The sequence below is a fragment of the Musca vetustissima genome, unplaced genomic scaffold (assembly GCF_032173495.1).
Source record: "Musca vetustissima isolate MV318-11 ecotype Yass unplaced genomic scaffold, APGP_CSIRO_Mvet_v1 utg6823, whole genome shotgun sequence".
NCBI lineage: Eukaryota > Metazoa > Arthropoda > Insecta > Diptera > Muscidae > Musca > Musca vetustissima.
Window position 1 is genome coordinate 262,567 of NW_026883386.1, and position 12,209 is coordinate 274,775.

Genomic DNA, 12,209 nt, shown 5'->3' on the forward strand with positions numbered 1-12,209 from the left:
AACCAAACCACCCCTACCCAGTGCCACAACATAATTTTTTTTATTTATTATGATTTACATTTTAAAATAAATAAATTTTTAATTTTATGTTTTTTTCAGAAACAAAGATCAACGCGGCATATTTCCCAAAACCTACATCCATCTATGCGAATATAAAATTGTCAATGGTGAATATTGCATCCAACGAACTGAAATTGTTGAGGAAATCACAAAAGTTCTCTTGGAATGGGGCAGTATATTGAAACAATATTATTTGGTAAGTCAGAACAAGACAAAACAATTTTTTAAGAGACTTTTTTATACGATTTCCCTACCCCGACAAATAACACGGACACCAAAGGTACCAATCTGTTACAGAGCTGGAGCAGAAAGTCATGGATTCCACCTTTCTCTGGGATTCCTAAAAATATTTTTTACCCAAAAAAACCCAAAAATACTTTTAAAAATCCACGCCTCTGCGTAGGTCTCCAAAAATATGTTTTAAAAATCTACGCCTCTGCGTAGGTCTCCAAAAATATGTTTTAAAAATCTACGCCTCTGCGTAGGTCTCCAAAAATATGTTTTAAAAATCTACGCCTCTGCGTAGGTCTCCAAAAATATGTTTTAAAAATCTACGCCTCTGCGTAGGTCTCCAAAAATATGTTTTAAAAATCCACGCCTCTGTGTAGGTCTCAAAAATATGTTTTAAAAATCCACGCCTCTGCGTAGGTCTCCAAAAATATGTTTTAAAAATCCACGCCTCTTCACTTTCCTCCAAAAAATATTTTTTAAAAGTCCACGCCTATTGTAGACCTTCACTTCGTCCATAAAAATTCCCTACCTTCAGTTCGTCTTAAAAAACTCCCTCGCTTTCAGTTTTTCTATGAAAGACTTCCTTCCACTCGTCTATGCAAGACTTCCTTCCACTCGTCTATGCAAGACTTCCTTCAGCACGTCTATGAAAGACTCCCTACTTCAGCTCGTCTATGAAAGACTCCCTGCTTCAGTTCCTCTATGAAAGACACCTTGCTTCAGCTCGTCTATAATAGACTCCCTACTTCAGCTCGACTATGAAAGACTCCCTGCTTCAGCTCGTCTATGAAAGACTCCCTTCCACTCGTCTATGAAAGACTCGCTTCAGCTCGTCTATGAAAGACTCTCTGCTTAAGCTCTTCTATGAAAGACTCCCTGCTTCAGCTCGTCTATGGAAGACTCCCTTCCACTCGTATATGAAAGACTCCCTTCCACTTGTCTATGTCAGACTCCCTTCAGCTGGTTTATGAAAGACTACCTTCAGCTCGTCTATGAAAGACTCCCTTTAGGGCGTCTATGAATAACTCCCTTCCACTCGTCTGTGAAAGACCCCCTTCCACTCGTCTGTGAAAGACCTCCCTGCTTCAGCTCGTCTATGAAAGACTCCCTTCAGCTCGGCTATTAAAAATTCCCACCACTTTTCCTGTCCTCCAACTGACTTCTACTTATCAGTACCCATTGCAACAGCTTTGGCCCCTTTGGGACCCATTATTTAATTACTCTCCCATTGGGGAAAATTATTAATTTATTTTTCATTCATTGATTGACGGACTGACTGACTGACAACCGCACAGTAGCAATAACAACAACATTTCATGTTGTTGTATTTCAATTTCTTATCTGAAATTTTCTAAATGGACTGTAAACAAAAAAAAAAAACTGAATATTATTTTTAAACTAATCAGTTCTAAATTCCCCCCTTTGCAGATCAATCATCCCGATTTTAATTGTATACGTCTGAAAATGATTGATTTAAGTAAAAATCGGGCATTGCTAATATCCGGCAGTTTGCCAGTGGATGAAATGCGTAAAATCAAATTGGAAGCCACCTCAACAATAGATACGGGGAACAATCTCCTCGGTTTGGATATGGTGGTGCGTGATGAAAGTGGTGATATTTTGGATACATCGAAAATATGCACCACCGAGCTCTATGAACATCACATGAATGCTGTCAATAGGATTATTAAAGCTAATGTAAGTAAATGAGAATTCAAAAAAAATCCGATGAAATATTAATTTCTCTCCTTTTCTATTTGCAGCGCCCTCGCACCATCCATCATGGACCCAAACCGCACAAAAACTTCTCCCACAATATACTGCTGCACGTGAACGCCTTCGTATGCAAATTCCAAGAAGATTCCGATTTGATATTCACTCTCTTCGATGGTGAATCCCACCGACCGATTAGCGAAAATTATGTTGTGAAGTGGTCACGCACCGGTATTGCCCGTGATATCGATCAATACGACAATAATCGTGTCCTTTTTACTGATCTCAGCAAGAATGATGTCAGTATTTCGAAAATGTATTTAGTGTGTTATGTCGTCCGCATTGGCTGTATGGAAATGAAAGAGAACGATTCGAAAAGGGCCAGTATCACCAATACCATGTTGACAGCGGCCAGTAAAAAACATTCTCAGCTTTCGATAAGTTCCAGTGGTTCATTCAGTGGCACCGAGTATATTATGCGCCGACCATTTGGTGTGGCCTTTAAAGATTTAACACCGATCATCAATAAACCCGAAGATGTTAAGAGTAACATCGATATGCCGTTTATCCTCTGCGAAAAGGATAATATGGATTTGACCCTAAGGAAATTGATAGCCAATAAAGATTGGGGTAAAATTGAATCGAAAATGTGTGTCACCGTCGAAGTGTTGCAGGGTGATATTAAACAGATTAAAGAAGAATTCCCTCGTCTACTGCACACCAATGTTCCCATAGCTCGTAAAATGGGTTTCCCTGAAGTCATTCTACCCGGCGATGTTCGTAATGATTTATATTTGACTTTGTGTTCGGGTGAATTTGCCCGCATTGCCAAGACTTCGGAGAAAAATGTTGAAGTCACGGTGACAGTTTGTAATGAACAGGGCCATTGTGTACCGGGTGTTATGAGTATTGGTGCGGGCTTGGCGCCCATAGATGAATATAAATCGGTGGTTTATTATCATGATGATAAACCCAAGTGGTTGGAGACTTTTAAGGTTAGTAGGAAATGAATTTCTTGTGTTGCTTATCAGATTAGTATTAACATCAATATTTTTATTATTTTTAGATACATGTCCCCATTGATGACTTCAAACAGTGCCACCTGAAATTTGTCTTCAAACATCGCAGTTCCAATGAACAAAAGGATAAATCGGAAAAACCATTTGGCCTGTCCTATATTAAATTAATGCAGGATAATGGTACAACAATAACGGTAAGTTTGGGAGTATTAAAACATTTTAATTTCAAAATAGGCTCAGGGTGGCTTTATGATATGGAAAAAGGCCTATCAAAGATGATTTAAAGGGGAGGGGAGAGCTAGACGAGCTGATGGGTATCTTCATAGACGAGCTGAGGGGAGTCTCTTATAGAAGAGCTGAAGGGAGTATTTTATAGACGAGTTGAAGGAAGTCCTTCATAGACGATTTGGAAGGAGTATTTTATAGACGAGCCGAAGGGAGTCTTCCATAGACAAGCTGAAGGGAGTCTTTCATAGACAAGCTGAACGGGGTCTTTCATAGACGAGTTGAAGCAGGGAGTCTTTCATAGACGAGCAGAAGGGAGTCCTTAATGTCTTGAGAAAGTCTTTGATAGACGAGCTAAATAGAGTCTTTCATAGATTAGCTGAAGGGAGTCATTCATAGACGAGCTGAAGGGAATCTTTCATAGACCAGCTGAAAAGAATCTTTCATAGACGAGCTGAAGATTTGGAAATATGAAAGTCTGGCAGTCGTTCCTAGACGAACTAAATGGTAGGGAGTCTTCTAAAGGCGTTGAACCTGGGAGTTTTGCATAGACGAGCTGAAGGCAGTCTTCTATAGACGAACTGAAGTGAGTCTTTCATGGGTGATCTGAAGGCCTGGGAGTGTTTCATAGACTCCCCAAAGGGAGTCTCAATAGACGAGCAAAAGGAAGTCTTTATGGACCAATTAAAGGGAGCTGAAGGGAATTAAATGGAGTGTCTATAGCCGATCTGAAGGGTGTCTTTATAGGCAATTTTGAGAGAGAAATTAATGCCATTCAATTTATATAATCTAAGTTTTGTATTTTTCTAATTTTTGCAGCAAGGTCAACACACATTGGCTGTTTACAAAATCGATCACAAGAAATTGGATAAAAATAATTCGAACAATGTCTATTTGGAATTGCCTTCTACTGTTAATGAATTACAGGGTGCCAAACCCTCAAATGCTGGATTTTCGTTATTACCCAAAGATCACATGATTATCGGTGTGAATTTGTGCAGCACCAAATTGACACAGAGTGGTAAGTACTACATGAATAACAAATACAATTTAAAAAATCTAAATAAAACAATTTCTCATTACAGTAAGTCTCTTGGGTCTCTTAAATTGGTCGGCACATCGTGAGACACTCGAAGAATCCCTTAATGCATTATCCAATGTACCTGGTGAAGAGGTTGTGAAATTTTTACAAGACATTTTAGATGCCTTATTCAATATTCTGGTGGAGAATGATAATCCTGAAAAATATGATCAATTGGTGTTTATGAGTATTATACATTTGATAGAAACTGTATCGGATTTGAAATATCAACATTTCCTAACCGTATTAGATGTCTATATCAATGAAAGTTTTTCAGCAACATTGGCTTATGCGTAAGTTGAGGATTTTTGTTATTAATTTAATTCTTCATTATTTTAATAATTTATTTAATTTACTTAGAAAACTCATTGATGTCCTACAACGCAATGTCCAAGAGGCCATAGATCCCAAAGAAAAATCAGCCGATGGCATTGAAATCGATGAACGCATTGAAGTGAAACGTCTCTACAAGACAACCCGATATCTACATTATGTTATGAAATTTATAATACGTTCACGCATATTGTTTGCAGCGATTAATGGCAATTCGGATTATGAGGATTTTGCCAATAAATTACATGGTAAGTAATTGATTTTTTTTTTTTTTAATTTGGAAAATGGATTTTTTGATGAATTTTTTTTTTAATGTTTTTTAGAACTTTTGGAAATGTTTATTAAAATGATTGCCTGTCCAACGGATTTGCTTAAATCCGAAGGAGCTTTACTCAAAAATTTGCACATAATTGCCACGGATTTAATGCAAGTTTTCGATCCCGTGAGATTAAGGTAAGTCATGCTGAAGGGAGCATATTAAACGACTATTGACTAATTGAAGGGAGTTTTATAGAAAAGCGAAGGGGAGTCTTTTATAGATGATCTCAAGGAAGGCATTATAGACGAACTAAGGAGAGTCTTTTTAAAGATGAACTAAAGAGAAGGGATTTCAAAGTTTTTTTAGATGGGTGAAAAGGGGTCTGTATTGAACAGCCTAAGGAAATATGAGTAGATGATGTAAAAGTCCTCTTTATAGGCGAATTATAACTAGACTCATACACGTGCTAAAATCTGTATAGACTATTTCTTAGACAAGCTGAAGGTAGTATTTCATAGAGGAACTGAATAGAGTCTTTATAAACGAGCCAAAGGGTTTTTATAGACGTGCTGTAGGGCGTATTTTATTAAACAGTTGAAGGGAGTCGTTCGACCGAGCGACCAGAAGGGAGTCTTTATTGACAAACAGAAGAAAGTTCTTAAACGAGCTGAAGTGAGTGTTTCGTAGACGAGTGTAAGAAGTCTTTCATAGACGGCCCCAAAGGGAGTCTTTATATACGAGCTGAAGGCAGTCTTTATAGACGAACTGGACGAGCTGAAGTAAATCTTTCATAGACGGGTTAAAGGACATGGAGTCTTTATAGAATAACTGAGAGGATGGAATTTAAATGGAGTCTTTCAAAGACGAGATAAGGAGAGTATACGAGCTGATGGACAGGGAGTATTTTATAGACGAGATGAATGACAGTGAATGTTTCATACACTAGTTGAAGGGCAGGAAGTGTTTTATAGATGAGCTAAAATTAGTCTTTATACAGGAGCTGGAAAGTGTCTTTATGGACGAGTTGAAAGGAGTATTTAAAAGACGTCCTGAAAGGGAGTCTTTCAGAGACGTACTGAAGGGTGTTTTCTGTAGACTAGCTAAAGGGAGTTTTTCATAGACAAGCTGCAGGGAATCTTGCATAGACGAGCCGAAGGGAATCTTGCATAGACGAGCTAAAATGAGTCTTTCATACACGGATCTAAAGGGAGTCTTTAAATACGAGCTGAAGGAGTCTTTCATAGACGAGCTGAAATGATTCTTTCATACACGGATCTGAAGAGAGTCTTTCATATACGAATTAAAGGACAACGAGTCCTTATAGATTAGCTGAAAGGAGTATTTCAAAGACGAGATAAAGGAAGTGTTTGAAAGCATTTCCTAGATGAGCTGAAGAGCGTCCTTTATAGACGAGGTGAAGGACATTGAATGTTTCGTAGACGAGTTGAAGGCCTGGAAGTCTTTTATAGACGAGCTAAAGGGAGATTTTATAGAGGAGTTCAATTACAAGAAGTCTTTATAGATGAGCTTAAGGGAGTGGACGAGTTGAAGGGAGTCTTTCATAGACGAACAGAAGAGTTGAAAGAGGAAGCACGAAAGAAAGGATAAAGGGAGTATTTTATAGATGAGAAGAAGGACAGGGATTATTTCATAGACGAGCTGAAGGACGGGGAGGAGCTGGAGGGAGCCTTTCCTACACTAGCTAAAGGAAATATTTCATAGACTATATTTATAGACAAATTGAAGTTAGATATTATAGAAAATTTGCAGGAAGTCTTCATAGACCAGCTGAAGTAGGAAGTGGGATATTTATTGACAAGGCAAATTGAGTAATTATAGACCAGCGAAGAGGAGATTTTACAGGTCAGTTGTAGGTAGATTTTATAGACGATATATGTACTCTCTATATACACGATATATACACGTAGTTCTTATGGAGAGCTGGATGTAAATTCTTAAAGTATATCCTCTATAGTATTGACAGGATTATAACAGGTCCATTACTTAAAGGATATCATAGTGTGGATTTTTAAAGAATACTTTTAAAGGCACCTTCTAAGATTTTAAAATTTTTAAATTTAAAGTGGATTTTTGCACAATGTTTTTGAGCACGAACGGAGCTTGAACCATTGATTTTTAAAGATTATTTTAGAAATTATATTTTTCAGAAACCTTAGAATTTTAGCCATTTAGAAAGGCTAACAGGACTAAAAAGACTATAATCGAATATTTTAAAAATATTTTTTAAATGACTTAGATTCATATTCGAAAAATATTGAAGACTATCAGATTCGTAATCATTTTAAAGGGCTGATGTTCATAAAGACGTTCAGAGAGTCGTAATATTTTTTAATATTTCCTATTCTTCAGGGATACTTCTGACGTATATGATATATATATATATATATATATATATTTCCTATTCTTAAAGAGTTGTAATATTTGTATATCGATATTTTATATGGAATATATATATATATATATATATATATACAATAAGATTATCAGATCAGTATAACGGTTTGTAATATTCCCCACTAATAAATAGTTCAGCCTGAGGTTTGTAATATTTTCAAAAAAGACTCAAAGAGTTTTGAGTTTTCTAATTTTTTTTCCTACCTTTAGGTCTGTTAACGTGGAGTTGTGAATTGTGTTTGTTCTAGGTGTAGTTTCAATCAATTTTATTTTTATTTTAATATTTCTTCTTTCCTGTTTTTTCTTACAGCATTGTCATTGTGAATATTCTGAAACAATTCCCCCCTAGGCGACTAACCCAATCGAAAATGGGTTGTATTAAGGATTTTGTCGATTCGAAATTATTCCATTTACCCGAATGCCGGGCCATTCTATTGCCTGTGTTCTGTAATCACATTAAAGATCGTTTGGAGAGCAAAGAAGAGGTATGTTTCAACAAATATTTCCCATTAATTTATTTACATATTTTCTTTTATTTTTAAAAATTTTAATTTATATATTAACTTAAAAAAAATAATCTTTTTTCTGTGCTAATGCATTTTTTGTTTGTCACATACATACATTATTAAACATTGTTACTCTTTCTCTATTAATTAATTCATTGTCATAATATGTGTGTTTCATTTGTTATAAAATTTTTTATATATAATAATAATTCAAAACATATAATTAATAAAATGAATTTCATAAAGCTTATAATTAATATTAATTGTTTGTGCATTCATTCAAGCATATATAAAAATATGTATTTTTAATGTAATTAAATACCAGAAAAAATATAATTAATTTTGATCTTGAAAAAAAATTTTAAATGTTTTATAGTCTATGGAAATTGTTTTGATTGAAATAAATAAATATAACAATATATTTAAAGTATATAGAACAAATGCTGTAAACAAATTATATTTTTGTTGAATTGTTTCTAGTATATTTTTTTTATAATTTTTGAGGTCTTTGGGCTAGTTTCTCCTTGATGAAAATAAATTAATATTAGATATAATGTCCTGATTGACCAATAAAAAAAATATATATATACACATATATTTATGTTGTTTCATACTATATTCATATTTTTTCATAAAATTCAAGTAAATTTAAATTGAAATTTATTTTTTTATATTTTTAATTGAAGAATTGTTTATATTTTTATTTAATTGAGTTACTTAATTGAAATTAAATTATTGATTAACTATTTTTTCATAAAATTCAAGCAATTTTAAATTGAAATTTATTTTTTTATATTTTTAATTGAAGAATTGTTTTTATATTTTAAATTTGTAAATTATTGTTTTAATAACTAACCTATGGAGCAACAATGTTTAATAAAATGCTATGTGCAAAAGTATTTGTTAAGTGTTTGAGCATGCTGTTTATGTTTTATTTGTTTAATATTTAATGCATTGAATTTTATTTTTATATTTATGTTTTATTTTTGTATGCATGATATATATGTCTATTTATTATGTTTGTCCCCATACAAATCATATATACACCATTGCTAGGTCGAATATAATTTTATATTATTTTAGAAAATAGTTTTTTTTTTATTTTTTAAATACGATATTTAATAAATATATGCACGCGAATATGTTTTTTATATTTTTTATAATTTCAGTTAATAATAAATATTTTAATTTTATAGTAAAAATAAACAAAAAAATATTTAAATTCGTTTATATTAAGAAACGTAGTATTTAGATTTAAGCACATTATATACATATATTTGTATTTAATATCTCATCCATAAAAATATCATCATCGCAAGCTAGTAAGAGATTTGAAAATAATTAAATATATATTTATTTGATTTCTTTAGTTTGTCACTAAGTCGTCACCTCACCATAATCAGAATATCACCACCACACTATATCACAATATCATTTTTATTAGTGTTTGTCATTATCACACACATTATTTAGAAACAGGGTAACATGATGAATTTGATTAACAAGGGTAGTAGTTTAGAAATAAATTAAAAAAAAAAAAATAAAAAAATCTTGTTGCCCTGTATAATTAATTTAATTCATATATATACATCATCATCAAATCCACCACCTACCCACCCACCTCATCATCGTAATTAGCTTTTCTTTATGTTTTTTATCTTTTGTTTTGTGAACTTAAACCACACACCAATGAACGCAACAACAACAACACCTCTACACTTTTTTGTTTTAAATAATTAGCATCATTTGAATGTGTTTCACCGAACAACAAAACATTACAAAACTCACCACAACAAACATTTGTTGTAATCCTTTAAATACTTTTTTCTATTTTTCGTTCTGTTTTTTCTTTCTAATTTTTGGGTTTAATATTTCTTCGTTTTTATTTTTTTGTTTTTATGATTTTTTTTAATTACTTCTCTCTCTATTGTTTTTGTTTAACTTATCCCCTTGTACTGTAATTTTGGCTCATATATATGTATTTTCACTTCGATCCTATTTAGAGGATCCTTTTCTTCATTGAATTTTTGTATTCATCAAAATTTTTCGTTTTTGTTTCTTTTGTCTATTTCCTTCATTATACATATATCTTCTAAACAACAACAAATACGAATTTTTCATTAAATGTTTTTTGTTTGTTGTGTTATTATTGCAAAAAATACATTCATAAAATAAATCAAATCAAAAAACTGTTATTAAAATAGGGCGATACGAAATCTGATATCTGGCAACAAGAAAAAAATCTTTCGAAAGCAGCCAAAGTTCTTGGACAATTAAAATCGCAACTGCATACCCGTGAAACAACAGCTAAACAAAAGGTAAAACAACATTAAAAATAAAAAATGAAAAAACAACTGAAAAAAGTGTGCCTCTGTCTTACAACCCAACAATCATGTCACATAAATTTATTGTAGTAGATAGATACATATATACAGGGTGTTCCAAAAAATAGTGTGTAAATAAATTAATGATCAATTGTTTGGAAAATTTTTCAAATTTTCAATAAAATAATGTTGTGTAAAAAAATATTTGAAATATTTATAGAATATAATCCAAGATTAAAACACTGTTAAACATTCGGAATAAGATTGTTAATAATTCTCCCTCGAAATATGCTATTAACAATTCAAGACTAAAGCTTCAAAAAATATGACTCAAAACAATCAAGATAATAGCTGTTGTCCTGTTCACACTTCAAAAATATTGTGTAAAACTATCATGATGATTTGTGCTTTAAAAGAGATCCGTGGTTATAGACCCTAAAATATTGTATATAAAATTCAAGATTCCTCTTGATACCATATTTTTATAAGTTTTAATTTTTAAAATATACTCAATAAAAATCTATCTATTTAAAAATATTACGAATTTCCAAGATTATAGACCCCAAAAAATAAGTTGTAAAAAAACAATATCAAGATTATAAAGATGAAAGTAATTAAAATATTGAGTATTTGTCACTTAAAAAAATATTTCAAAACTTTCACTATAATAGCCCCTAAAAATATAGTATAAAAGTCAATGTTTAAAAGCCTCTTGACATATAAAAAATGGTATGCAAAATATTTACGATTTGTCCCCAAAAATAGGGTTTAAAATATTACAACCCTCTTTGGCCCCTGGAAAAATAGTAATTAAAATATTCATGTTTATTGTCCAATTTAATCTATTGACCATGATTTATATATCCCTTCTAAACCTTTTTATTACAGCTCCCTAAAATATGCAAGTAAATCCGAGATAAACAGCTTGTTATCACCACAAATTTGTTTAAATTTTTTTCCTTAAAATAGGCAATACAAATTTAATATTTGCCCCACGTCCACGTCAAGAATTATCCACGAAAAAAATCAAAATAAAATTCCTTATCTTTTTGGTCCTTGATAAATGTAATTCAAAAGATTGTCCCCTCAAAAAATAATCATTAAAAAATATTCGTGGTTTAGCCCTTCAAAACGATTACTATTATAGCTCCCTAATTTATTCAATTAAATCCGAAACAAATAGCTTTGTTATCACCTCAAATTTGTTTAATCGATTTTTTATTTCGCCCTAAAGGCTTCAATCCAATATTTGTCCCACAAAACGTCCACGATTATAATGGCCCTCACAAATAATAAAAAACCCAAAATAATATCCCTTAATCTTCGATAGTCCTTTGAGAGATAAGAGCTTCAAAATCTAATTTAAAAAATACGAAACTTATGACTCACAAAAATGCTTTAAAACGTTCTCGATAAAACCCTCCTAATAATATGCTACAAAAATCTATACAAATAAGGTTTCAAGAATCCCTTATCCTTTTGGTTCTCGAAAAAATATAATTTCAAAGATACAATATGCTTCAAAATATGCTTCAAAATTTTTTCTTAAATAACCTCCCAAAAATATGCTATAAAAATCTATGATGACACCTTAAAAATAAGGTTTAAATATGCATGTTCCCTTTTTGTATTTGCCGCCTATAATAAGCAATTCAAACCTAATATTTGTTCCTCCAAAAGACGTCCGCAATTATAGCCCTCAAAAGTAATCTAAAAAAATTCCCTTTAAAAATAAAATTCCTTATAATTGTATCCCACAAAAAATGCTTGAAAACTTTTTTCTAATAGCCCCCCAAAAATATGCTATACAAGTCCAAGATGACATCTCAAAAATATGGTTTAAAGATGCATAAGGTTTTCCTTAAAATATGCTTTAAAAATTTTCCATATTTGTTATTAAAAAATAGAACCCAAAAATATTCTAAAAAATATCCAAGATCATGATAACATATCTCTCAAAATATTCTATAAAAATACATATTTATTACCCTTTTGGTCCCTTGAAAAATATTCTATAAAATATCTAATATTTGTCCTCTTCAA

General features: G+C 32.0%; 1 protein-coding gene across 1 annotated transcript in view; it reads left to right on the forward strand.

Annotated features, from left to right (window-relative positions):
• Nucleotides 1-12,209, forward strand: part of LOC133330258 (dedicator of cytokinesis protein 1) — a 91,992-nt gene that overhangs the window by 69,047 nt on the left and 10,736 nt on the right. The window contains exons 4-13 of the mRNA XM_061538716.1: nucleotides 100-256; nucleotides 1,720-1,989; nucleotides 2,055-2,999; nucleotides 3,071-3,217; nucleotides 4,068-4,269; nucleotides 4,334-4,622; nucleotides 4,690-4,910; nucleotides 4,986-5,115; nucleotides 7,647-7,821; nucleotides 10,047-10,160. Coding sequence (XP_061394700.1) covers nucleotides 100-256; nucleotides 1,720-1,989; nucleotides 2,055-2,999; nucleotides 3,071-3,217; nucleotides 4,068-4,269; nucleotides 4,334-4,622; nucleotides 4,690-4,910; nucleotides 4,986-5,115; nucleotides 7,647-7,821; nucleotides 10,047-10,160 — 2,650 coding nt within the window. The remainder of the gene's footprint in view (nucleotides 1-99; nucleotides 257-1,719; nucleotides 1,990-2,054; nucleotides 3,000-3,070; nucleotides 3,218-4,067; nucleotides 4,270-4,333; nucleotides 4,623-4,689; nucleotides 4,911-4,985; nucleotides 5,116-7,646; nucleotides 7,822-10,046; nucleotides 10,161-12,209) is intronic.